General features: G+C 37.9%; 1 protein-coding gene across 1 annotated transcript in view; it reads left to right on the top strand.

Annotated features, from left to right (window-relative positions):
• fhl3a (four and a half LIM domains 3a) overlaps positions 1-26,692 on the top strand; it is a 53,323-nt gene that overhangs the window by 15,008 nt on the left and 11,623 nt on the right. Inside the window, exons 2-3 of the mRNA XM_052143469.1 lie at positions 22,700-22,879; positions 24,643-24,817. Coding sequence (XP_051999429.1) covers positions 22,724-22,879; positions 24,643-24,817 — 331 coding nt within the window. The 5' untranslated portion in view covers positions 22,700-22,723. The remainder of the gene's footprint in view (positions 1-22,699; positions 22,880-24,642; positions 24,818-26,692) is intronic.

Raw genomic sequence — 26,692 nt, 5'->3', positions numbered from 1 at the left:
CATAGCTCGGCACTTAACAGAAGCCCATAAATGGGAGAAAGTGTCCTTGTTGTGTCTATAAAAGGATGGCGGCTAGTGTATAGAAGGATAAAGATGATTTAGTTCAGAAGCCCTGTGCAAGGACTTTTTATGTCTTCCATTCCAGGACGGGAACACGAAAAGAGATTAGAAATCAAACACTTGGTGTCTGACACATGATGTCAATGCTGCTTTGAGAGTTCTTTCACTGCTCAAAGTTCTTTCAGGCTACAAAGAAAAGGCAATTTTAAGTGCTTGTTTTCAATTGCCAATTTTGGCACATGCTAGTTGGATTCTCTCCTGCCATTACTCATTATTACAAATAATTCAAAGCCAAAGGCAGTACTACATATACTGTATTTTACAGTAGTGACATAATGGATTGACTTTGCTTGTGTAACTGACCTAAATCTACAACACTCGCTATGGCTACCAAGAGGAAGAGCCTGTATACTCAGTGGGTCATTGATCTACAACCACAATGTGCTACTTTTAATGTCTACAGCGTATTTAATTTTGAAAGTAGTTTAGTTTTGTTGCTTGTTTGTTGCGTGCCACATTGTGTCTGTTCACATAATTTATTTGCAGTGTAGACGCATAGTAATTCTGAAATATTAATATCACATCCATCCAGAGAAATGGGACAACATATTTAAACAGTTTAGCATCTGTTTATTTCAGGTAATTCTTGTCTAAAGAGACTATTTACATTTTTCCAAAACATAAAATGCATAAACTTTATGACATGACTAATAAACAATGTATCTCAAGAGAAGTTATAACAGCTCTTTATCATGGATTTTCCCAAATAGTAGGGCTTAAGGAGTTAGAAAAGAATAATTTTTACTGAATTGGGATCAGGGCTAATTAACTGGAAACAATAACATTTTGTTAGTGTTTTTACCCATTGGCATACAGTTGCCTTTTTTATATATATATATATATATATATATACACACAAGAGACAGAGGGGTTATGAATTACACGAGAGCCAGATTGCTTAAACTCAAGTGCAAGACACTAAAAGCCATTACCTCACTCTGAAAAAATGCAACTGCCAAATGTTAAGCTTAAAAGCCTTTTTTTCCTAATCATATGCTTTTTATTAGAATAAAGCCTCTAATTTAAGATTTAAACTGATAAGGTTGATATGTACCTGACAATGATAATATGGGAATATGTGCAGATTATTTGTGTGTGTGCCTAACCAGTCCCTGATCACATTTGTCAATGTTTAGTGTGAGCAACAATGACATAATGCACTACATAAAAGAAATAGAAGTACTATTATAGGAATAATTCACCCAAAAATGAAAATTCTCTTATCATTTACTCACCCTTTAGGCCATCCCAGATGTTTCTTCTGCAGAACACAACTGAAGATTTATAGGAGAATACCTCAGCTCTGTAGGTCCTCACAATGCAAGTGAATGGGTGCCAAAAAACATTCGCTCCAAAAATCACATAAAGCAGCATAAAACAAATCTAGATGTCTCCCGAGGTTAAATCAATGTCTTCAGAAGTGATGTGATAGGTATGAGTGAGAAACAGATAAATATATTAATACATTTTACTTAAAATTCTCCTTCCTGCTCAGTCAATCTCCACTTTCACTTTCCCATTCTTCTTGTGTTTTTGGCGATTCACATTCTTCATGCATACGACCCCTACTGGGCAAGGAGAATTAAATATTGATCAGTTTATCACCCACAACTATCTATATTTATGATTAAACCGCTGGAGTCATATGCATAACTTTTATGCTGACTTCTGTGATTTATGGAGTGTCAACATTTTGGCACCCATTCACTTGAGCTGAGATATTCTTATACAATTTTTAATTTGTGTTCTGCTGAAGAAAGAAAGTCCTACACATCTGGGACTGCATGAGGGTGAGTAAACGATGAGAAGATTTTCTTGGGTGAACTATTCTTTTAAGGAAAGATGCCTTGACTTTGAACTAAGCAATTGTAAAATGCAGCTGCTCAGCCTTTGCCTATGAGTCAAAACTGCAGTTTTTCCTATTAATATGCAGTCAGATTGTCAAGTAAATCAACCAGGTTTGTTTTAGTAAGTGGAACATATGGGGTTTATAAAGGGTCATGGGGTTTAATGAGGTTGGAAACATCATGGCTGAAAGCTGTGTCTAGCAGCTTTTTTGAGAGGGAGGTGCCCGAGTTTGACTGACATTTAGATAGGAGCTCCTGATTTGATATCTACATAATAAAATTGTCTAATCTCTGTTTGCCAAACTATCTATTATAACATATTTTTGCTTCCACACAAGAAACAACTTGCATTTTATCACTTGTAATGAATAAGGCACCGAAGACAAATGGTGTTTTGCATGGCTGCATGATAAAGTGAGTCCCTCGTGACAGTGAGATAAGATCATGATGAATTGCCCTTCTCTGCCTTGGCAAAGTCAAAGAAATTGTTCTTTTTCTCCAACTTGCCCCCAGACTTGGAAATCACTCAACCAATCAATGTAAAGCATTACAGTGTACTTAATGAGTGAACTAAGACTGAAATCATACACATATCAATTGCCAACACACCTCTACGACATCAGTTTAGCAGGAAGTGATGCCACACAGGTCCATATTATATCCACGTATGTAAGTCTATGAGTGTGTTTACATGCACTTTAAAAGAAACCGATTTCAGTCGGACTAAAGCAATAATTTGTATTTTTAAAATGTCATTGTGGCAGGGCGGAGGGCGGGGCCGGGTCGTGATCCTACACACCCGGTCCCCTATTAGGCTAATCAAGCCTCTGTGAGGGATAAAGTTCGACTGCAGGGGATCGTGCGAGAGAGAGAGATCGTTTACGGACATGTCTGTCATGTGTGTTTGTGTCCGTGTTTTAAGTTTCTCATTAAAATATTATTTATATCGTCAAGCCGGTTCTCGCCTCCTCCTCCTTTCCATTGATCCCTTTACAGTCATGTAAATGCCCATCGATGTGTGTTTAACTCAGAAGTTGAAACTAATGTAAGAGGAGCAACAACAACACATGTGTGCATTTCATTCAGAAGTAAACATCCCTATGTCCAATTCCCTTCACAAATTTTACCATCCACTGGGAAAGCTTTGCAGGGCTAAAAGGAGTGGGGCTCCAAAAAAAAAAAAAAAGTAAAGTCATTTTTATTGGAAATTCTGTTTGAAACGCTCTTACAGCATGGTTACTATGACTGTTCTCTCTTCAAAATGACCTTCAGAGGCTGATTTATCTAGTTTGTAAGGCAGGGACACATGGCAAATGCTAGATAGTTACATTTTAGGACAGATCAGCAATATGTAATCTATTCACACCTGTGACACATTGACGTGCCTCTAACTACTCTTTGTCCATTGACTAATCCTCTTATCTGTCTGCCATAATAACACTCATTTCACCCAACAAAGATCTTTGCAGTATCAATAAATGTCTTTGATAAAACAAGTATAAAAAGCTTTTTATGATCTTACGTGGACTATTTTCACACATTCTATCATAAAATAAAAAAGCGGGTAACAGATGCATACTAAGATTAGCGCGCAAGCAGTATATAATGATATTATATCTTACCTTTGGAAATCACCATAAGCACAACTGATAATGTACATCTAATCTGCACCAAAATCAAAGCACTACTATGACCAACCACAAAAGGTCAATAGGAAAACATCTATGTCACTTCTCAGATGACGATCCTTACTTCACCGTTTCGATTACACATAGTTTCATGTATACTTGGACAGAGATGAAGAGTGTAGCAGCTCGTCAATGCAATAACCCCAGGAAGTTTGATTTTATCTCCCAATGTAAATGTACTCTGTTTAAGAACATCTGTTGTCACTTTAAGTAGATGAATTGACCCGTTACTGAGGGTGTTTACCTAACACGCATTCTTTAATTAAAAACATATAGAGGGAGTGCCATTGAATGAAACCGAATTCAGGGGTCTCGAGACATGTTTTTAAAATTTCTACTATTTTTTAACCTGATATGCTTTCTTAAAAATGCAACACTAGTGATTGGACCAAACCAGGATGCGATAAGATTCATTAGCCCAAGACGTCTACCTGCATGTGTATGGCTGTAGTGCAGCTTTTCCCGAGAGGGCTTTACCGTGCATACTGCCTAACAGCTAAAGGGCAGCATGTTGTCATCACGTTAAGGTCTCACAGTTAGGGGCCTGGGTAGCTCAGTGGTAAAGACCCCTGGAGTTCACTAGTTAGAATCCCAGGGTGTGCTGAGTGACTCCAGCTAGGTCTCCTCAGCAACTAAATTGGCCCGGATGCTAGGGAGGGTAGAGCCACATGGGGTAACCTCCTCGTGGTCGCTATAATGTGGTTCGTTCGCAGTGGGGCACGTGGTGAGTTGAGCGTGGATGCCGCAGTGGATGGCATGAAGCCTCCACACGCGCTATGTCTCCGTGGCAACGTGCTCAACAAGCCACTTGATTAGATGCGCAGGTTTACGGCCTCAGACGTGGAGGCAGCTGAGATTCGTCCTCCGACACCCGGATTGAGGCAAATCACTACATGACCACAAGGACTTAAAAGCACATTGGGAATTGGACATGCCAAATTGGGAGAAAAAGGGGAAAAAATCCAAAAACAATGTATCACAGCTTAATATTTTAAAACTGAAAATGTATATATTTGGATGTCTAGTCAGCCATCGTGACCCATCCGTGGTATTTATAAATATTTAGCAAATCAATTGTGATGTGACAATTTCCACAACAATCCCTAAGTATTGTCAAAAGTTAGCAAATTTCTCTTACAAAACTCATGAAATCAGTCATATGTGTGATTTAATCTATTGCCATGTTAATGTACTATGTGTTAAACACTAAACTGTTCTGTAAAAACTAGCCTGCAACCCAACCACAGGCACCATGGGAACTGCAGAAGAGATCGACAGGAGGTTACCCACAAATGCCTCACCCGCAATGAGACTCGTCATCTTGTGTTTCATCTGTTACTTTATCTGATTTTAGTGTAACGGAAATTTAAACCTAGGATAGGAATGATGGGACGTGACCTGTTAGACCATAGATATAAAATTTTAGCCTGAAGTCTTGTTTTAGCTGGATCATTTTATGACAATCAAGGAACCAGCACAGTGAATTAAAGGACGGCCAGTACAGGCACAGCAAGTACGTGCAAAAGCCCTGAGTCTATGAAGTAATGCATTTAATCCCCGCCCCCCAGCACACGCATGGCCCAATGTCTTGAGAATGACAGAAGGGCTTTTGGGGGATGGTGTAGCGGATGGGGGCATGACTGTTTGATTTAAAGTCACTTTTGAAGTGAGCTCATTCCAGCAGTGTGGCCAGCACTCTGCTTTCTGGTGCCTGGAGTGTACTCCCCTGCATATGGAAACAAGAAAACCCCTGGAGGTCGCCAACACCCATGGCCGTTTGCATGCAAAAAATAAGCTTCACCGTTTCATGGCAAAATATTGCAATTTATAGGCATGCGTCTAGCCATGTGCATACATTTTAGTTTTTTCCCCTAGACTTGCTTTTCTTCAGATGACATTTATCTCTGCCATTTCCTTGAAGGTATTCCCTTCCTCCTTCTCTCCCAGGAAAAAGGGGAGAGAAGAAGGAAAAGAGAGGAGGGGGTCTTGATGGGTCCACTGAGAGTCATAAAAGAGAAGTAAGGGAGACATGTTTAAGTCCAAGCCAGCCGCCAATGGCAGGAGACTGTGGTTGTGTTTTTCTTAGATCTTTTCTCAGAAGACAAAGTATGTGTATGCACATGTGCGCTCATTTAGAACAAGTCTATATTTAGGATCATTTAGTTAGTTGAAAGGATGTTGCAAAACTTCTTCAAAAACGACTTATCGATGGGTTGCCTTAATGACCACTTGATCTTAAGGAGGACCTGTATGATGGCTTATAAAGACAGTAATTATCTCTCATCTCTATTTGAGGTTATTTTGGCTCAGTGAGATTTTTTTCCTTCGCTCTGTGCTTGAATGCTTGCTTTATTAATTTCATGTATAGTTTTATCTTTCTCTCATCCACCATAGGGAATTAGATCTGACAGTATGGCAGCCATTCGTAACTCATTTCCAAAATGTATCACATTATATAATCTTATCTGGTCTGTTGGATTAGGAGTGGGTCAGTGTGGGGTTGTGATTTTACGCTGTGGGAAGCAACCACCAACTGAGTTGGAGGAGATATGAGTGTATGCAGCTGCTCGTAGTGTCTGCCCCTCCTAAACAACTCCCCCATTGTCTCTCTAGGTCCACTGATGTGTTTATTTTAGTGTGTATGTTAGTGTGTGTTCATTCCCATTATCATTTTTCCTGGTCTCTCTCTTGCTATCTGCTTATGTACTGAGTGTTACTGTGTTTGTTTGTCTAGATGTCAGGTGCTTTGGGGTGATAGGTAGAAGCCAACTGGGAAATCTGAGACTGGATTAAAGTACAATTAAAGGCTCATCTCTGTTTATATGAGCACAGTTTTAGTTGGAATAATAGAAGTCCAAGATTGGGTGTGAGATCAGCTGGTGTGAAGGATGAACTTCTCAATGCAGCTGACTAAATGTCACAATAGGTCATTGTAAAACAGGAAGTCTGCCTAATTTTTGGATGCATTTCCAAAATCAAGACAAAGGGCCATCGGACCAATATAATTCCAATATACTCCGTACAACACAATATTTACAAAGTATACAATTTAATTTGAGCAACTGAGGCACATTTACGCAGAAACTAAACAAAAAATATTTGAAAGAAATCGCATTATCCATTTACAAGGCATTTGGTAGACTGTGTAACTGGCACAAGAGAGGTCTAAATGACCGTTCACACAAAGCACATTATTGTGTTTGGCCCTGCTGCTTTTCAATTGTTTTTCTATGTAAACATGCTGTAGATCAGGGGTTCTCAACGGGGCGGTACTGCCCCCCAGTGGGTTTTCAAAAGATGCCAGGGGACACTGAGAACAAATTAGTTGGGGGGTGGCGTTAGGTTACAAATGGGAATGGAAAGGGAATGAAGTAGGGGAGCGTTCATCAAAAACGTTTGTGAACCACTGCTCTAGATGGATGTTGCGTATTCAATGTGTCATGCAGGAGCGCTGCATTTTTTAGAGGTGCCTTACAAAAATGGAATTGTCCATTGTTGCCTAAGGTTTGCTGCAGTTTCACCAGTACCAGTGAAGAGCTGCACGCTTCAGGCAAACATTTGTGGCGAATAACAAGCTCATTTGCATGTGAAAATAATTTGTGGCAAACTCTAGATATTTTGTAAGGGTGTTAAATTAAAAAGAACTTAATCTTTTAAAAACTTGTCTCAAGGCCATTCTCCATTGACCTCTCCCATCAACAACGCAGAACTGACACTCATTGGATGTTTTTTGTTTTTGAGTATTTGGAGTAAATATCAGAGACTGTTATGCATGAAAATCCCAGGATATCAGCTGTTACTGAAATACTCAAACCAGCTCATCTGGCACCAACAATCATGCCATGGTTGAAATCACTTGAGATCAAAAACTTTTCTCCATTCTGATGGTTAATGTGAACATTAACTGAAGATCCTGACCTGTATCTGATTGATTTTATGCATTGCACTGCTGACACATGTTTGGCTGATTATATAATCACATGAATATGTAGGTGTACAGATGTATCTTATAGTGTTCAGTCAGTGTATATTCTCTGCTGTAGTTTTTTTTTTTTTTTTTCAGTCTAAACGTTTTTGCACTAGAACATTCTCTAAGTAATTGAAACTGGTGAGACTTGAGATGGATATGTGAGAGCTTGCCTGAATATGTGTGTGATGCCCAAACAGCTGAGATGGTAAAGTGCAGACGTCATGGATATTTTATTGCTCTGGTGATCCAGGGCACTGTTTATGTGTTGCCAAGGAAAATAACCATAAATGAGATGATAAAAAAAAACAAGGATTATATCCTGGAAATTACTTTCTAACGGTAATTCATCCTGGCTGCTTCCCATCTAGCAGAATCCTTTCACATGTTTTGGCATTATTACTTTTTCCCTCTCTGTCTGCCTGTCTGGGCCGGGGACAAAGAAAGAGGGAGACAGAATCTGTCTGCTTCCTGTTGCATTGCTAATCTTTAGATACTATCAGCGCTTAAGTTTTATTCAAAAATACAATGGTCTTCCATAGGGTAGTATTAATTGATAAGTGTTAAAAAAGAGACACTTTGAATGTGGTCTTACAAATCTCTTGTTTAATGTGATTTCTTTAGAAAACAAAAATAAAACCAAAATTTTGACCTCAAATTACTTTTATCCGTTCCTTAAAACTTCTAATCACCAGTGGTTATCTGCAGTCCCGGTTCTAGTGGGGTGCTTGAGGGTGCTAAACACCCTCAAACGAACCTTAGAGCACCCTCAATTGCAGACCAGGGCAAACTATTGCCTTCGGGTCGATTTATCATGAACGTTTTTTATTAGATCTTTCATTTATCTGCCTTTTTGGACCTATCGTGCATCAAAAAGCTTTTAATATGCTTAGGATTGCCAGATAATAGATGCAACACCCCAATCAGTGGTTTATACTTGCACAAATTTGACATTTTTTGCCTTGTGTCATACTTAATTTATGCAATCTGGCAACCATACATGCAAGTGCATGCATTTTCTCTCTGCAATAAACAAACAAACAACAACTTAGCACTCAATATGCTATATATTTATATTTTAATATATTTATTCTTTGTGTAATTTGTAAAAAGCCAAAGTCCCTCACAAATGTATGTGAATGTTACTCTGGCTGTAATCATTTATCAGTGTCATGCAGCCTGTTTTATTCAGTGGTGTGCTGAATGGGGTGCCAAACATTGACAATACCCACATCATGACCCATGAGCATGTAAACAGGTTGAGAATGTTCTGAGAATAAAACAAGTAATCGGGTCCACTTTGCGGCCAACATTAAAATAAGCTTTTAATTATTTTATTTTACTTTTAAACCAGACACCTGATATAGAGTGTTAAATTGAATACTAAATTACCATTGCATTGAAGTATGGTAAAATAATTAATTAATAATTGTATTCAGCCTTTATTCAGTTTTACTAACACATGATAGAAAGTTTAGCAGCAAAACTTCAAACAATCACAGAATGGTCCCATCATTCATTGAGTGCATGTCTCGGCTTAAAAGATAAAACTATGCTGAACTTTTTATCTTCTCTGTTCCATGTTTTACTTAACAGCTGATGTGGCCCCAGTACCAAAATAATTGCACACACCTGCTCAATTGAATATGTAAGACTAATACTGTAAATTGGCAAACAGATTTTCTTGAATACCAGCAATCACACAAAAATTCTTGCATTTTGTGAATGCACAAAATGCTGCATCAAAACTTATAAACATGTATGATTTTGCAAATCAGTATTCTAATCTGCATGTGCAGAGTTTTGCTGTCATTTTCAGTGACAGATTATGGGGAAAAAAAACCCTGAAGCAATAAATGTTTTGTACATTAAAAAAAACTAACTTTTCTTTACGTTGTTTAAGTAGCATTTAAACATTATTTAATCTATTACTTTTTTTTAATTCTGATACATCTCCACTTAAAACAGAGCACCCCCACTATTTTCAGAAGCACCCTCCAGTGATTTTGATCTGGAACCGGGCCTGGTTATCTGTATTCTACAGCTGAATAATGCTCCATGTAGTCAAAACAGTATACTATGTGTCAGAATAAGACCTTTCTGTCTGAAATCAAGGATAAACTGTTTAAACAAAAACCATTTGCCTCTTACGGCCTCTACGGATACTGAACATCTGACACGTAATAATGAGTAAGGAGCCACAGGAGGCATAAGGGGGAAACCAGTTAAGATAGGAAACTGAAGATGCAAGTTTAACCCAGCAATATATACTGTATAAGGCTAGTCATAGCTGCCACAAATGTATGTGTGTCTGTGTTTTTTAGCGTTGATTGTTTGCAGGTGTGGGGAATAAATGTGTGTGGTGATCATCAGGTGCACAAAACGCTGACTTAGCAACCACTGCAGCTCTCGTTCTGGTCAAAACGACCTTGTTGAATTAGTGCCTTCTCGTTAAAGAGCATTGTGAGTTGAAGACCACCTAGGAATAGCTACTGTTTTTGACCCAAATTAGCCCTATATTTTCTCATACTGTGCTTTGGTCATGGTATAAGACCATTATCTTGGAAATAGAATTTGTTTAAATGCATTAGCACAAGGTTACATGGGAAAAGAGTGTGTATTACGTTTTATACCATGCTTAACTCATGTAATAATAGGAGAAAAAATCATTTTAACCTTACCATGAAAGGAAAAATTCTGTCATCATGTACACTTTAATGTTGTTCTAATCCTCTATGACATTCTTTCTTCCTTGGAATACAAAAGTTAGGCTGAATTATAGCCTCAGTCACCCTTCATTTTAATTACATCTTTTTTCCATACAATGAATGTGAATTGGGACTACTTGTACAGGTGAAACTCGAAAAATTTGAATATTGTGCAAAAGTTCACTAATTTCAGTAATTCAACTTAAAAGGTGAAACTAATATATTATATAGACTCATTACAAGCAAAGTAAGATATTTCAAGCATTTATTTGATATAATTTTGATGATTATGGCTTACAGCTTATGAAAACCCCAAATTCAGAATCTCAGAAAATTAGAATATTGTGAAAAGGTTCAGTATTGTAGGCTCAAAGTGTCACACTCTAATCAGCTAAACACCTGCAAAGGGTTCCTGAGCCTTTAAATGGTCTCTCAGTCTGGTTCAGTTGAATTCACAATCATGGGGAAGACTGCTGACCTGACAGTTGTGCAGAAAACCATCATTGACACCCTCCACAAGGAGGGAAAGCCTCAAAAGGTAATTGCAAAAGAAGTTGGATGTTCTCAAAGTGCTGTATCAAAGCACATTAATAGAAAGTTAAGTGGAGGGAAACGTGTGGAAGAAAAAGGTGCACAAGCAGCAGGGATGACCGTAGCCTGGAGAGGATTGTCAGGAAAAGGCCATTCAAATGTGTGGGGAGCTTCACAAGGAGTGGACTGAGGCTGGAGTTACTGCATCAAGAGCCACCACACACAGACGGGTCCTGGACATGGGCTTCAAATGTCAAACGCCTTACCTGGGCTAAAGAAAAAAAGAACTGGTCTGTTGCTCAGTGGTCCAAAGTCCTCTTTACTGATGAGAGCAAATTTTGCATCTCATTTGGAAACCAAGGTCCCAGAGTCTGGAGGAAGAATGGAGAGGCACACAATCCAAGATGCTTGAAGTCCAGTGTGAAGTTTCCACAGTCTGTGTTGGTTTGGGGAGCCATGTCATCGGCTGGTGTTGGTCCACTGTGCTTTATTAAGTCCAGAGTCAACGCAGCCGTCTACCGGGACATTTTAGAGCACTTCATGCTTCCTTCAGCAGACAAGCTTTATGGAGATGCTGACTTCATTTTCCAGCAGGACTTGGCACCTGCCCACACTGCCAAAAGTACCAAAACCTGGTTCAGTGACCATGGTATTACTGTGCTTGATTGGCCAGCAAACTCGCCTGACCTGAACCCCATAGAGAATCTATGGGGCATTGCCAAGAGAAAGATGAGAGACATGAGACCAAACAATGCAGAAGAGCTGAAGGCCGCTATTGAAGCATCTTGGTCTTCCATAACACCTGAGCAGTGCCACAGGCTGATAGCATCCATGCCACGCCGCATTGAGGCAGTAATTAATGCAAAAGGGGCCCAAACCAAGTACTGAGTACATATGCATGATTATACTTTTCAGAGGGCCGACATTTCTGTATTTAAAATCCTTTTTTTTATTGATTTCATGTAATATTCTAATTTTCTGAGATTCTGAATTTGGGGTTTTCATAAGCTGTAAGCCATAATCATCAAAATTATAACAAATAAAGTCTTGAAATATCTTACTTTGCTTGTAATGAGTCTATATAATATATTAGTTTCACCTTTTAAGTTGAATTACTGAAATTAATGACCTTTTGCACGATATTCTAATTTTTCGAGTTTCACCTTTATGTTCTACCAAAGAATGCAAGTCATACAGGTTTGAAACAGCATGAGGGTGACTAAATGATAAAAATAGCAATATTCCAGGTTCAATACAAGTTAAGCTCAATCAACAGCATCTGTTGCATAATTTTGATTACCACAAAAAACTACCTCCTTTCCTTTAAAAAAACAAAAAGCAGATATTACAGTGAGGCACTTACTTTGAAAGAGAATGGGGCTGATTTTTGGAGGGTTTAAAGACAGAAATGTGAAGCTTTTCAGCTTTTAATAATTATATTAAAACTTGTGTATTATTTGAGCTGTTAAGTTGTTTTAAATCGTATTTTTTGCAGTTATTTTAGAGTTTTAAGATTTGTTGACATCACATCGTCATGGCAATGAAGTTGTAAAATTGGTGATAACTTTACACAGAAAGGTTAGTAAGTGATTTTATTACACTAAAATCATGTTAAGACACATTGTTTCGATTTTGTGACTTTTGAAATAGTGGGTATTTTAATGTTTATGAATTGGCCCCATTTACTTCCATTGTAAGAACCTTACTCTAACGTTCTTCTTTTTTTTTTTTCTTTTTTTTTTAAAGGAAGGGCAAGTCAAAATACATTTTTGTGGTAATCAATATTATGCCACAAATGCTGTCGATTGAGCTTAACTTGTATTGAACCTGGAATATTCCTTTTAAGCAAATCTATTGTTAATAGAAGGTAATTGTCCAGAAATAAGGATCAAGTTGGAAAACCGTTCAGAAAAGGCATTAACCACTCCATGGCCTAATTATTATTCCTGAGAACTTCACATAAATTAAAATGTCAGAGTTGGTTTCAGTTGCAGTATATCAGTGAATGCACAAATATATGTAGTGTATCAGTACTACTGTACATCAGTTTAAATGAATTTGCTCTGTGTTGACATGAGAAAGAATGTATGAGATAGCACCAAAGACCTTGGAGACTAGACCTAACATGCCACACTCTAATGCCAATGCACAGAAATTGTGACTAGCTGAGAAAATAACAAACAAAGCAAGTGAGCAGTAAAGGCCTTGAACCCATCCATTGCCTGTTGTGTTATGGCACCTAAAGGAAAATGATAGTCTTACCTCGGTGTTCACACTGTTCTCATTGTTTTCCTACCATAAAACCAAGTCTGAGTACATCGGCTCTGACTGATCACAATGAGATCATTGGCAAAAACTTGAAAATATGTTTTTGGAGTGGAAAAGTAGAACATGAGAGTGAAAATGGCTATTTTACTTCAGTGTGTACTACGGATGAATTCCTGATTATTATTTTCTTTTTAGAAATGGACAAAATACCATTATTTAGCCAGTACATTCAAAAATCAGCATTCAAAACCATGTTCTCAACCTTGTCCTGAGTAACTGAATTAAGCTTAAATACTTTTTCATTCAGAGCTGTGAGGTTTGATTAGGCAGGAATTTAAGGCTTCTTTCATTCATCCTAGCATGTTTACATCATGTCTGTAAAGAAAAGAAGTTCCAATGACAATAGAGGGACTTTCAATTATATAATTGTTCAGTTAATTTAAACCTAGAATTCCATCATGTCTCAGAATCAGTGCTGTCATTTGGTTATTTGACTCTGCCACAAATGAACCAAAACACCAATTATTCTAACCATTCTATATAATCTATCATGTCAAGAATGAAGTAGTATGCTCGAGCAATTTCCAACAACAGCATCAAAAGACATTTGATCAAGGCAAGTTCTTCAGGAGGCTAAAATCTCTCTGCTACAATATGTTGAAAACCACTAGTGAAATTTTGTAGCTCACCCTTAGACCAATGAAATGGTTTACAAATGCCCCTCATGTTTGCCAGACCACTTCTCTTGTGTTTTTTTATTTTCTGCCCTGTGTGGAGAAGACATCTGGCATGTAGCAGTGCCAAGCCTATTCAGCTCTCCACTTTAATGGTAGGGCTGTTCTAGGAATATCCAGAGCTGGACTTTGCAGCTTTTCAGACATCGAAGGTCCAAGCTTCAGATTTAATAGGTGTTCAAATCAGCCAAGTCTGGAGCTTCAACAGAATGTATCAATGAGCATTTTTACATGTTAAATAATCTGACAATGTGTGTGGTCATGTAAACGCATTAAATGGATTTCATTTCTCGGGATAAGGTCATAAGGTAAGGTCATTGCATGTAAACAAATTTACCTGCATTCTTACCATCTTATCCAGTGTGCACAAGGGTTGTGCACATGACTGTTTATATTTTGATGCCAAAAGCATAGAATAACCTGATGATTTCCAGTCTTATGAAAATGCACTTTTCCTCATTGTTAAGTTATTCTTTGCTCTGGTGTCAAAACGTAAACCAGCAAGTGCACAACACTTGCGCACACTGGGTAAGCCGGTAAAAGTGCCGGTAAAGGTGTTCACCCTTTTCATACAAAATCTAAGTATGCCGATTGATTTATGCTTAAAGCGCTTATGGCCCTACCCCGATGAAGGAAAACCATTTAAGAAGTTTACATGACCTCACACATTGTTGGCTTATTACGCTTAATTAGTGTAAGATTATGCATGTAATCTGCTCACTGCCTCATAGATGGATGGTGTTGATATTCATCTGATCTTGGTTGTGGTCATGTGACTATAGGTTGTAGTTCTCAGACATAAAATTAAAGTTCCTATCAGATACAGAGGGTTGATGGCACATGGAAGACCAATCCAATCTCATGAAAATTCATACATCATTTACGAGTTGTCTATTTCGTATGGTCTCGCACAATGTTGTTCGCATAAACTCGTAATACTTCATCACATGCAAATTACCAGATGTCTTCTGCGGATGTAAGCGTGAGATCTGCGCTCGAGGTGTAAAGGACATACTTATTAATATTATGCCCTTACCCAAACCCCTTATCTAAACTTAACCGATCAGTAGAGTGTGTAAACATGATAGGAAGCTGTTGTGTGTGACAGAAGCAAGTAACTGTTGCGTATTAGGTCCAGAGACGTCATTGGCTATAGTGAAAGTCGTAGGAATTAAAACGAGTGCAATCGCACAATATCATATGAATTAGCCAAATTTAGAAAAGTCGTACAAATCCTGATGATTTAGCCATGAGTGTGTTGGGAAGACAGTGATGACAATGACCATGTTTGGTCATAAATCCTACTCTTCTAGCCACTGGGAAACAGAAGAGCAAGCAGGCTCATGGGATTACAATTACGTTTGTTTGTTCTTGGAGCAATAATACACTCATGCCTATGTCTTACTGTCTTACATTAGCCTCTGAACACCCCTCCCCAAACAATACCCTCCAACTTCAGCCCTCTTCCCCTATGCTGAGAGACTCTCTTATCTGCTCTCATTTTTCTCCTCATCCTATGTTCTTTTTAATGTCATACATTTCTGAATATTTTCACCAGTTCACAATTCACCAATTCTTTCTTTTCTATCTCTCTGATTTGTCTTTGATTCCTTTGCTTGAGTCAGCTCAAACCATACAAACCTCCTCTTGTTTTTTCTTCATCCGAGTCCGCCCTACATACTGTCAGTTTCTATCTTTGTATTCTCCTTGCCTCTAAAGCACTTACCAGCAAATACCACAAAAAAAGTGAAGAAAAGACAGCACTTCCTGCATTCTTCGGGCAGTGACTCTCTAAAACCTACTTTGGCACTCTGGGGTTAACTGCATATTTCTGTCAATAGAAAGCAGATGTGAAACTGTAATGTATGGCAGGTTTTTTTACTCTCTGTCTCTTGATACACATAAATAAATAAATAAATAAACCTTTTTAACCACATACATGGATTTAAATATGGATTTTAAATGAATCTGTTTATTCACAATAGAGATCAACCAATATGTTTTTTTAAACTGATAAAATAGCGATTATTTGCTTGTTTACATATCCAATAAGCAATGTTCAGAACCGATTTTTAAACCGTCATTTTCCAACATGCACTCATTCAAGGCTCTTCGAGTTGATTAATGTGAAGTTATGTTATGTCTTTGGGACTTTGCAGGATTTGTCTTTACATGAATTCGTCTACGTTTCTTAGCGCTTAAACTACACATCAAGCATTGATTTAACACACCTCACTAGTGCATGGCTGACTGTTACATTTGAATAAAGTTTATTATTTAAAACAATACATTGTAAAAGCATGTTACTTTACCTGTGGACAACCCCCAGAATTGTTTCCTCTCACAATCACTGCTGCAATGAGCATCTTGCATGCGATTTCAGAAACTCCCGCCAGATAGCAGCAGTTATCGTGGATCCGATATTACAAAAACGATATCCGATATGCTTAAATATCGGAAAAAAATATCAGAAAATCCGATTATCGGTCGATTTCTAATTTGCACCTTTCAAAATTTTCTTGGCATTAGTTTGAAGACAAACAGATTATTGCTGTGCAAACACAATACAAGTACAAATCAAAAAATAAAAAGTACCATTGTATTACCTTGGAGTACCATGTCAATACCATGGTATATGAATGATCTGATATGCTCTGGTGTGTCATTGTCTTTCTCTGTATGAAAATACACACGAGACTAGAAACAATATCTTCATCATTTAAACTGTTTTAAGCAAATGTATTCATAGCTTGAGCTTGCTTGTTAAGCAAGTGTGCATGATCGCATTTGCTTAGCTGTTACTCGTTTTTTATCTTTTTTTCTTTCTGGCTTTGGTTCATTGCTTCTCTCATACAGACCAGTAATTTAGATGTGAATTTCTGTTAAATAGATGGTTTCCCCCTCCTCTGGGCCTGCAATGCTCCTTTAGTGTTAAAGCACTGGGACATTAGCTAGCACTGCTGAAACTAGCTTTGAGGCTTTCCTAATTGACTGCACAGCCCTGCATGTCTTCTTTAATGACTGCTGCGCTAGCCTTCAGCAAAACCGTCTTGGCATAGATTAAGTCTGCAGTGTCAGAGAGCTGGGGGGAGACGGCCAAAAAGGGTCACATGAGGCTTTCGTTGTTGTGGAGGGAGTGTTAGCGTCTGCCTTGGATGATGGTTTACAGACACGTTCATAAAACTCTGCATAGGCCTGTGGTTTGTGGGGGTGATTTTCAGGGCATATCGTAACACCTCTTTGCAGCTTAAAAGCTAGCAAAATGACATACTTGTTAATGTTAGGCCCCACAGCAGGTGTTCATTAATGTTCATTGATGTTTATGAGGTGAACCATCATTAGAGTGGGTTGCCCATCCTTGTGTGGTGGCAGAAGGCTGTGTTTTAAGGAAATGACATGTTAGACCTGGTGTTTGTCTGTTCCTGTGGCCTATCTCACATCTTATAATCATATTAAAAAAACATAACTCAGATTAGAAAAAAACAGACCCGGTATTGATCAGCCAGCCAAGAATACTTGGGATAGCTCACCCAAAAATTTTAATTCTGTCATCCATTACTCATTCTCTTGATAATGTTCCAAATCCATTTGACTTTATTTTTCCTTGGAACACTGAAGAAGATGTTGAATGAGGTTGATGTTGAAGAAGATGAATCAATGGTGACTCTCATTCTACTTAACATCTCCTTTGGTGTCTCAGGAAAGAAAGAATGATGAAAGAATTTGTGTGTCTTTTATAAAGCAAAAATGGCAGAAAGTGAGGGAGGAAAGAGAGCGAAAGATAGTTTTATCAGGAAGCAGGAAGGCAATTAATGATAAAGATGAGCATTCAAAAACAAATCCAAACACTTGCACTGGCTTATTCACACATCGTCTCTGTCGAAATACTTAATGCAAGGGACAAAAGAACAACCTCTCTACACTGAAATATTTGCTTTTGGGTTCTATTGCATAATATTTTATCACTACATTACTTGCTAAGGAAAGTTTAAGGGTTGTGCAACAAATTGCTTTTGTGAATTTTATTCCAAAGACATGTATATTCAGGTTCTACAGAAGTCAAATGAGCCCATAACTCTTTCGATAAACCTGCAGGTGTTGGTGATGACATCCATGCATTCCTGTAAAATATTTCACAGTTTCAAAGACTGTGGAAAACATAATTTGATATACACGTACAGAATTTTGTCTTTTTAATGTTTTTTTTGTTTTTTTACATCTGCCTGGAGCTGCTTCAACAACAGACTGGTCACAGTGTGCTTCTGTCTGTATATCCATATGCTGAATTGTATTTGCCACTAAGATTTAACAAGCAAACAAACACACACACACACACACACACACACTCACACATACATGGTAATAATCACACATTTCCCATAGGAATACACAATATATTATGTCCATATTGGTTATTGGCCATGATTTTTTATCAGTATCAACCAATTTATGATATTGATTTGTTGTTATTTTTGGATATTTATTATTCATATTTATTATTATTAATAATATTTCTTGGATATTAAATTGTGGATTGTGGGTATTTAAAATGTAATCACTCTTTTTCTTCCTGTTTTTAGACTTTGATTACTTTTGCCATCATTTAGCGTTAACTTAGTTCATCTTTAATAACATCATATTTCAATGTTGTGTTATACTCTTTAATTATAAAGTATTAAACATACTCTTTAGAAGATCTCAAAATCTGTCTATCATTTATGCTGCATATGTTTTTATGACCAAATATAATTGTATCATTCAAAACATTTGATTTTAGTTTTTAGTGTTTACTTAAATTTTTTCGAATTAAAAAATACAGATATTTTGCCATTAATAGTTATTGGGCATAAAATGAAAAGAATTATTGGCTATCCATTGTCAGACAGAATTTTTCAACAACTGACTCTTTTCTTATTCAAATGTCTTCTGCTCGATTAGTATATTTACGCACATATTATATGACAGAATTTATTTGTGCAATGGGATGCATGACACAGAACAGGATGTTCCATTTCCTTGACAGGATTTTTGTACAGTAATAACTGTATGTGACTGTATAAAAGTTCTAGTGAGATGAGTCATTGAAGTTGGGGTGTTGTGTAATCATAATGGTGAGGTGGCAAGTGGCCATTGCCTCCTTTTGCTCAGGCAGACGTTTGACAGGCCGAGCTCTGGCTGGACCCCAGGAACAGGAATGTCCTGGGTCAGTTTCCCAGCGGGAGGCACAGGCAGCCTGTTTAAAGTGAAGTGGAGCGTTATGGTAGTTTGGTCAGAGTATTAGTGTTGTTGTCTGTGAAACAGTGTAGTTGGACCAGGATCTGCGTTAACATGCTGCCCGTGCCCCTGCAGTCCGGCTCCTCTTTGCCATGGCCTCTCTGAAGTTAGACAAACAGGCCATTGTGGCCTTGTCATTCCCTAAAAATCCCACAGACTGTTTTCAGAAAGACTGCCATATCCTTCAGACAGAGATAGGCCCAGAAGGCGACAAGATAGCTGCTTTGAAATATTTTGAGTTTGGCCTGTGCCCACTGAAACACATTCTAATGATTTGTCCCAAGGCAGTGACATTCTGCAGAATAGATAAAATAAAGATAGCTTATGGGCCAAAATGTATTGTTGGACATCCTCAGTCCTCTATGACTGTCATGCTCTGAGTTTTTAGTATTCAAACTACTGTCCAGTCCATCTTAGTCACAAAACACTTTGGGTAAAATAATTTCTTACAGCTTGAACTGCACTGTATCAATGGTTCTCTCAAAGTTCTCTTCTTTTAGCTTTCAACCAAAGCCAGCTCTGGCTTGGTAAGTAGAGGGAGAGGTCTTACTTCATTTTCCCAGCTTCTGGATTCAATCATTTTGGACATCTAGCCCTGGGGTCAGTGATGACATCATGCCCTCCACCTTAAGAGCTTGTCCAAACTGCCCATTTACCCTGTTCCGTTTGCCTCTCTCATGTGATGTTTTAGAAAAGAAGCATAGAAAGGATGTAATAACAACCCCCACCCTTGAAGACATAAGTATTTATATACCATCTATGCTGGAACAATATTTCTTTGAAGAGCTCAGGACTACCTCATCTTTAATGATTACCAGGAGGCAAGTTATTCTTAATAAATCTCACATCTCCCCGGAGACTATAAACACACTTGTATTTGGTCTGCAGAACTGCCATTGTTGACATTTGTCACTTGAGTGAACGATGAGACCTTCTAAATGCTGTTGGTGATCATTCCTGGGATCTGCAAACAGCATGCGCTGTGTTTAGATGTATAATGTGAATTTTGGCAGATGCTTGCCAAATAAAAGAAAAGAGATGCCTAGATCTGTCGACCTTTATTTTAAACAATGTATTTTCTCCATATACATTTGAAAAGGGTATATCAGACTTTGAGATAAATTAACCTTCTAACTACTTTTTATAACATGTTACATTTAAACTTTCCATTAGGCTTTCCCTTCTAGAAGAGGACCGTTCAATTTCACTCACATATCTCTAGTTTGGATACATTGTTTCAACCTAACAAGTTGTAAGGAAGTGAGAGGAATTCGCTCTGGAGAGCTGACAAAGGAAGTAGTTTTGGGAGGATCCCTGGTGTACCACACTTGGACAAAAGCTGTCATTGCCTTTAAACACAGACTCTACTGGCTTTTCTACTGGCTACACATTTCCCCTACTACAAATAGATTTGATTGCCATCAAAGTTGGTGCTGAGAATAACATATCTATGAGAAATTGTTTCAAAGTAAAACAGAATCTTGATACCCTTGATGGGTAAGGAGAGGATTAATTTACCCTTAAACGCAGGTCTCTAATGATGTGTAACCGGGGAACTCTCAGGCCACAAGAGACTAACACTCCTTAATTTACGAGTAGATCCAGGGCAAAGAAGCTTTCAGAGCACTGCTCATCTGAGGCTAAGTGATATCATCGTAGTCAAACAGTGTCAGCTGTTTATTTATGAAGCTTTGGTAGGTTCATTGCCTTTCTTTATCTTAGCCTTTCACACCCACAATCATCTGAGCCTTTTGTCATCCTAAGGAAAAGAGGAAAGATGAAACACTGTGGTTGATATCGTTCAACTTCCATCCTGTGATTACACCTCCTTCTGGGCATGTGTAAGACAGGGAGCACAAATAGGTTAATTATTTCTGTGGTGGCTGATTATTATTATTATTATTATTATTATTATTATTATTATTATTATTATTATTAATAGCTGGGTGGAAACTGATACACTGGGTTTGCCCCTGCCAGGGAGGCCTATCACTCATCATAAGGCTTTCCTCCAATGTCTCGGTAATGTTTAGGCAACCTGATAGCGTTGCTGCAGTGCTGAAACAATATTGTTTTGTAATGTATGCACACATTACGGTCAAGCTAGTGTTTTTATTACAATATTGGTTTACATATGTCCAGTAAAAAATTGTAACACCTTATATTGTGAATGTGGGTTATCCCCTCTGAAAAGATGAGCTTAAACCAGCTTAAGGTGGTTTGCTGGTCTTAGCTGGTTTATGACATATTAGCTGATCTTTAAGATCATCCATGCTGCTTTTTAGCCGGTCTAGCTTGTTTCCTGGACTGAAAAAGATGCCAGATTGTTTAGCTGGTTTGCTAAACCATCAGTGAATGTTGGCTATCCCTTCTGAAAAGACTAGTTTAACACAGCTTATGGTGATTGTTATGAGGAGGAGCGCGTGGCCGGGCCGTGAGGACACATGCCCAGCGCAGAAATGTCCTAATCAGCTGGGAGGGGGATAAAGAAGAGCCAGAGGCTCCTGTTAGAGAGCGAGAGGGACACGTGGCCGCTGTGTGTATCTGTGTTTATGTTTGTTTAAGTTGACTTATGTCATTAATATTATGTTGACTGTTCTGCCAGTTCACGCTTCCTCCTTGCCCATCTTGTGAATCCTGTTACAATGGTGTGCTGGTCTTCACTGGTTTTACTAGTCTCTCAGCCTGGCCATGATGGTTTTCAGCTGGTCTGCCTGGTTGGCTACTGTAAATGTGGGATATTCCTTCTGAAAAAAAAAAAAAAAAATCAGTTTAAACCAGCTTAATCTGGTCTCCCAGTCCTACCTTGATGATTTTCAGCTGGTCTAGCTTGTCTCCTAGACTGGAAAAAATGGCGTTCAGGTGGTTAAGCTGGGTATCCAGTTCTCCCAGCCTGACAAGCTGACAAGTGCCCAAAACCCCTCTAAAACCATCAGACTAGACCTGTCTGAGCATTTGCGACCAGCTTGGTGGCCAGCTTAGACCAGCAAACCTCCTTATGCTGGTTTTTAGCATTTTTAGTAGGTATTATACTGAATGTGAACACAAATGTTCTGTACTCCTTATGCAGATGTGATGTAAGATGGGGATGACAAAATATAAAAACACACACCCATCTGTGTTCATTTGGAGTACTTGTTCTTTAAAAAAAAAAAATTATATTCCTAAATACTCTCCCTAGGTGGTCTGCGCATCCAAGACATAAATGTTTACTTCACAAGTATTTGCTGGTGAAGAATGTAAATTTGTGGCCCTCCAGCAGAATGAGGCTTTTTCCTGTAAAGAATATAATGTTACTTCAATCTGATCTTTCAAGATTTGTATCTGCCACGTCACATGCAGCACGGAGAGAGTTGTGAGCTTGCTAAAATTCCAGCTTCCTCCCTCTTATTTCCCTGTAATAACAGAGACGTGAAACTTAATAGGCGTTTTGAACCATGCCTCAAGAGGGAACTGTCAGCATGTGTTTGTTAGTGTCACTCTTTTTCATTCTGTCACTTTCTCTGATGCAGCTGTAATTGAAAGCTAACCTCTTTGTGCGTATCTGTCTTGTGTGTCACAGAGACTGAGTCAGATCAGGAGCAACATGAGCGAGCGCTTTGATTGTGACAACTGCAAGGAGTCCCTATACGGCAGGAAGTACATCCAGGCGGAGGACAACCCTTACTGCATTCCCTGTTACGACAGCCTGTTTGCAAACACCTGTGATGAGTGCAAGGAGCTGATTGGTCACGATTCAAGGGTAAGTTGTGCTAATTAAAGGAACAGTTCACTCTAAAATGATAATGCTCCTTCCTTTCATGGAACACAAACAAAAACATTATGTTAAGCAATTGAATCTCAAGGTCAAATTTCACAACAGAATCAAAAGAACTTATATTTATTTAAATAACATTATATTATAAAGAACTTATATTTTGCGTAAAGAACATTTAAGCCTTTTTTTAGGGCCAGTAAGATTTTTTGTAGATTTATTTTCATAAGTCATATATAGCCTTTTTATATATTCTATATTTAAGTAATGAGAATGTGCAATGTGAGTATTATTATAATTATTATTTTAATTATAGTAATGAGAGTCGATTTGAAATTGTTGGAGGTGCTTAATTGATTTGAAAATAATGTCAATGTATATTTAAAACATCTTAATGCTTCCAGAAACAGGCTTCATTTACTTAAATACAATTTTTAAAACATTTCTTATTTCTTCCTCACTATTTCTGGTAAAATATGACCAAGACATGTTTTTGAAAGGTTTTGTAATATTCACTTAAGCTGCTCTTTCCATACAACAAAAATAAATAAGAAAGGTGTGTCCAGCTCATTTAAATTTGCGGGTGAACTATTCCTATAAGACTTCATAAATGTTGTCTACTGTAAGTAGTACACCCAAAATGCCACTTTTTACATGAGCATTTATTTGGTGGTAGGAACAATTAAATACTCAATTACACTGTGAAAGCTTTTGGGGATCATCCACTTCATTTAGCAGCTCTTTATGATTAAAAAATGTCATTCAACTTCAGTCAGGGTAACAATGTTCTAACCCTAAGACAAAACATTAGTAATAAATTGAGAATTCAATCCTTGCAATTTTGAGGGAAAATGTAATCCCTCCTAAATTAAATTAAAACCAAACAATGCAGTTCATTTAGCACAGTATTAAACTGCCCACAGTATGTCGGGAGGCAAGTCAGTCCATGTGCACACTGCACAGACATAAAGTCTGGTGACTTACTGACAATGAGCGACAGCAGATGCTAAATAAAGAAGTCACTGTTTACTTTGGCCATTTGCAGCACAGGCCATTATTACTATGTGTTTGCATATTTTACACGAGGAGTCGACCCAGACGCTGTGTTCTTTTTCTCTTCACACACATACACACATTTATAACAAGACCCACATGTGGTAATGTTTGTGTGGCAGTTCCACTGCCATTCTTTTATTCAGAAATGCACTTGGGCTTTAGAAAAAATAGCTAAAATATTGGCCTGTTTTTAAATTTTTATTGGAAAATAAAAGCTAATCTGTTGCCATGTTAACCTGTCTGTTATTCCCACCACACGTTTGTGTTAAATATTCTTACAGGGACAGTTCAAACATTGAATCCTGTAGCCAGCATATGACTGTAGTAAAACCTGATTAAAGATAAAGGGTTTAATTTCCACTAGCATCACCAAACAAAATCGCAAAAATAAGTGAATGATTGACAGGTTTCCCGAACACTCCTACCCTCTGCTATTGATCGGGGAAACAGATAGTCCCACCCCATCTCGCCATTGGTTGTGCCAATGTGGCTGTGTTGGGCTGGTTGGGATAGTAAAAAAAAACAAAGCAATGTTTTGAAAGTGCCACAAAACCACAGTGTTTCCAATTTTTGGGCCAATCTACCTACGAATGGCTTACTTATAATTATCTCTGCATATTGAGCTGGGATAATATTAAAATGAAAATATCAAAATAAAAAAATAACATCCATGTGTTGTGACACCTGTGCATTAGGAGCTGTTTTATGAGGATCGTCACTACCACGAGCACTGCTTCCGATGTTTCCGCTGCGACCGTTCACTGGCCGACGAGCCCTTCACCAGCCAGGACGATGCTCTTCTGTGCAACGACTGCTACTGCAATGAGTTCTCCTCCAAATGTGTGGCCTGCGATAAAACCGTCATGCCTGGTATGAAGGACATCAGCACACAACAGTCAGTCTGGTTACACTCTATTTTACAGTGTCCTTGTTACAGGGTAATTACACATGTAAGTACTGTGTAATATAAATTAACAACGCGTACTTACTATAGGTTTAGGGTTAGGGTTTGGTTTAGGGTTAGTAGCTTGTAATTATGAACGATTTACTGTTATTACTATAGTCATTACATGTAATAAGAATAACAAGGACACTGTCAAATAAAGTTTTACCATCAGTCTTGACTCTTATATTTAGATTTATTCATTTAGCAGTCAGTTTTATCCAAAGCAACTTAAAGGAAAAGTTCAACCAAAAATGAAAATTCTGTCATTATTTAATCATTGTCATGATTTTGTATGCTTTTTTTAAGCTTTAAAGAGATGCACTTTATATCAAGTGTCTTTAATTGCTATGTGCTTAATAATTTGATACAATGTACTATGTGTTGTGGCACTGTACTTGTATTTAAAGTAACTGCATCTGTAGTTACACACCTTATCCCTACTCGTAAACCTACCCCTACCTCAACCTCAGTAGCAGCAAATGTGAATCTTGTGAACATTTTTCTGAACAACATGTAGTTACACATAAATTATAAATACATTGTATTGTTTGTATTTTAATTTTAGTACATTGTAGTCAAAACACCTAAATTAACATGGAATCCTTCAAAATGAGGCATTATCCACTGCTATAGTATGGAAAACAGCGATTACAGCGTTCTTTAAAAAATATCCTTTTTGTGTTTCGCAGAAGAAAGAAAGTCATATGGGTTTTGAACAACATGAGTACATAATTATAATTTTTGACTAAACTGTTCTTTTAAATAAGAAATACGTTTACATTTATGCATTTAGCAGACGCTTTTATCCAAAACGACTTACAGTGCACTTATTACAGGGACAGTCCCCCCGGAGCAAACTGGAGTTAAGTGCCTTGCTCAAGGACACAATTGTGGTGGCTGTGGGGATCAAACCAATGACCTTCTGATTAACAGTTGTGTGCATTAGCCCACTACGCCACCACCACTCCTAAATACAACATAAGCAATTCATCCTAAGGATGCAGTAAAATGAGAAGTGCTGTATGTAGTTCCAAAATGCTCAGATAAGTACAGACTAGAGCACAGATAAAAGTGAGAAACAGTGAGGCAATAGTGAAAGAACAATTTAAGTGGCATTTTGCTCATTAGTCATAAACAAATCATGCATTAACAGGATCAAGTCAAATGTTCATGGAAAAGATGTGTCTTTAGACGTTTCTTGAAAGTTGCAAGCTGTTCTGTTCAGACTGTTCTCAAGTCTTTCTTCTAGTGCCTTCACACCCTGGATTTCAATCATGTTGTGTAAGACTACAAGTCTTTATACAGTACTCAAAGATATAGGTAATGATGACCACAGGTATGCAGATAACATTACAATCACAAACATGAACAATCCAAAAAATTAGGAGAAGTGAGGGAAAGTAAAAAGTTCTGCTAAAGTAAATCAAATGTACAAACAGCTTGACTATAATTGGGAGAGAGAAAGGGTAGTGAATACCTGGTTAGATGTGACAAAATAATTGCTAGTCTGCCTGCCTTGCTGTCTCTCTGCCAAATCATGGTGGATGGCTGCTATCCAAGCCTCTGTTGATAGGAGGATATAACCAGTAAACTATTTTAGCAGGGCTGCATCAACCTGAAAATTATTTAATGATTCCAAGAGATATTCCATATCCCATTAATGTGAAATTATTTGTGACTGTTGTTTTTAAAGGAATAGTACACCCCAACATTTCTGTCATCATTTATGCATCTTCATGTCGTTCCAAACCTGTATAACTTTCTTTCGTGGTACACAAAAGGATACATTTTGAAGAATT

Source organism: Xyrauchen texanus, chromosome 15, assembly GCF_025860055.1.
Source record: "Xyrauchen texanus isolate HMW12.3.18 chromosome 15, RBS_HiC_50CHRs, whole genome shotgun sequence".
Lineage (NCBI taxonomy): Eukaryota > Metazoa > Chordata > Actinopteri > Cypriniformes > Catostomidae > Xyrauchen > Xyrauchen texanus.
This window is presented reverse-complemented; position numbering and strand designations above follow the sequence as displayed.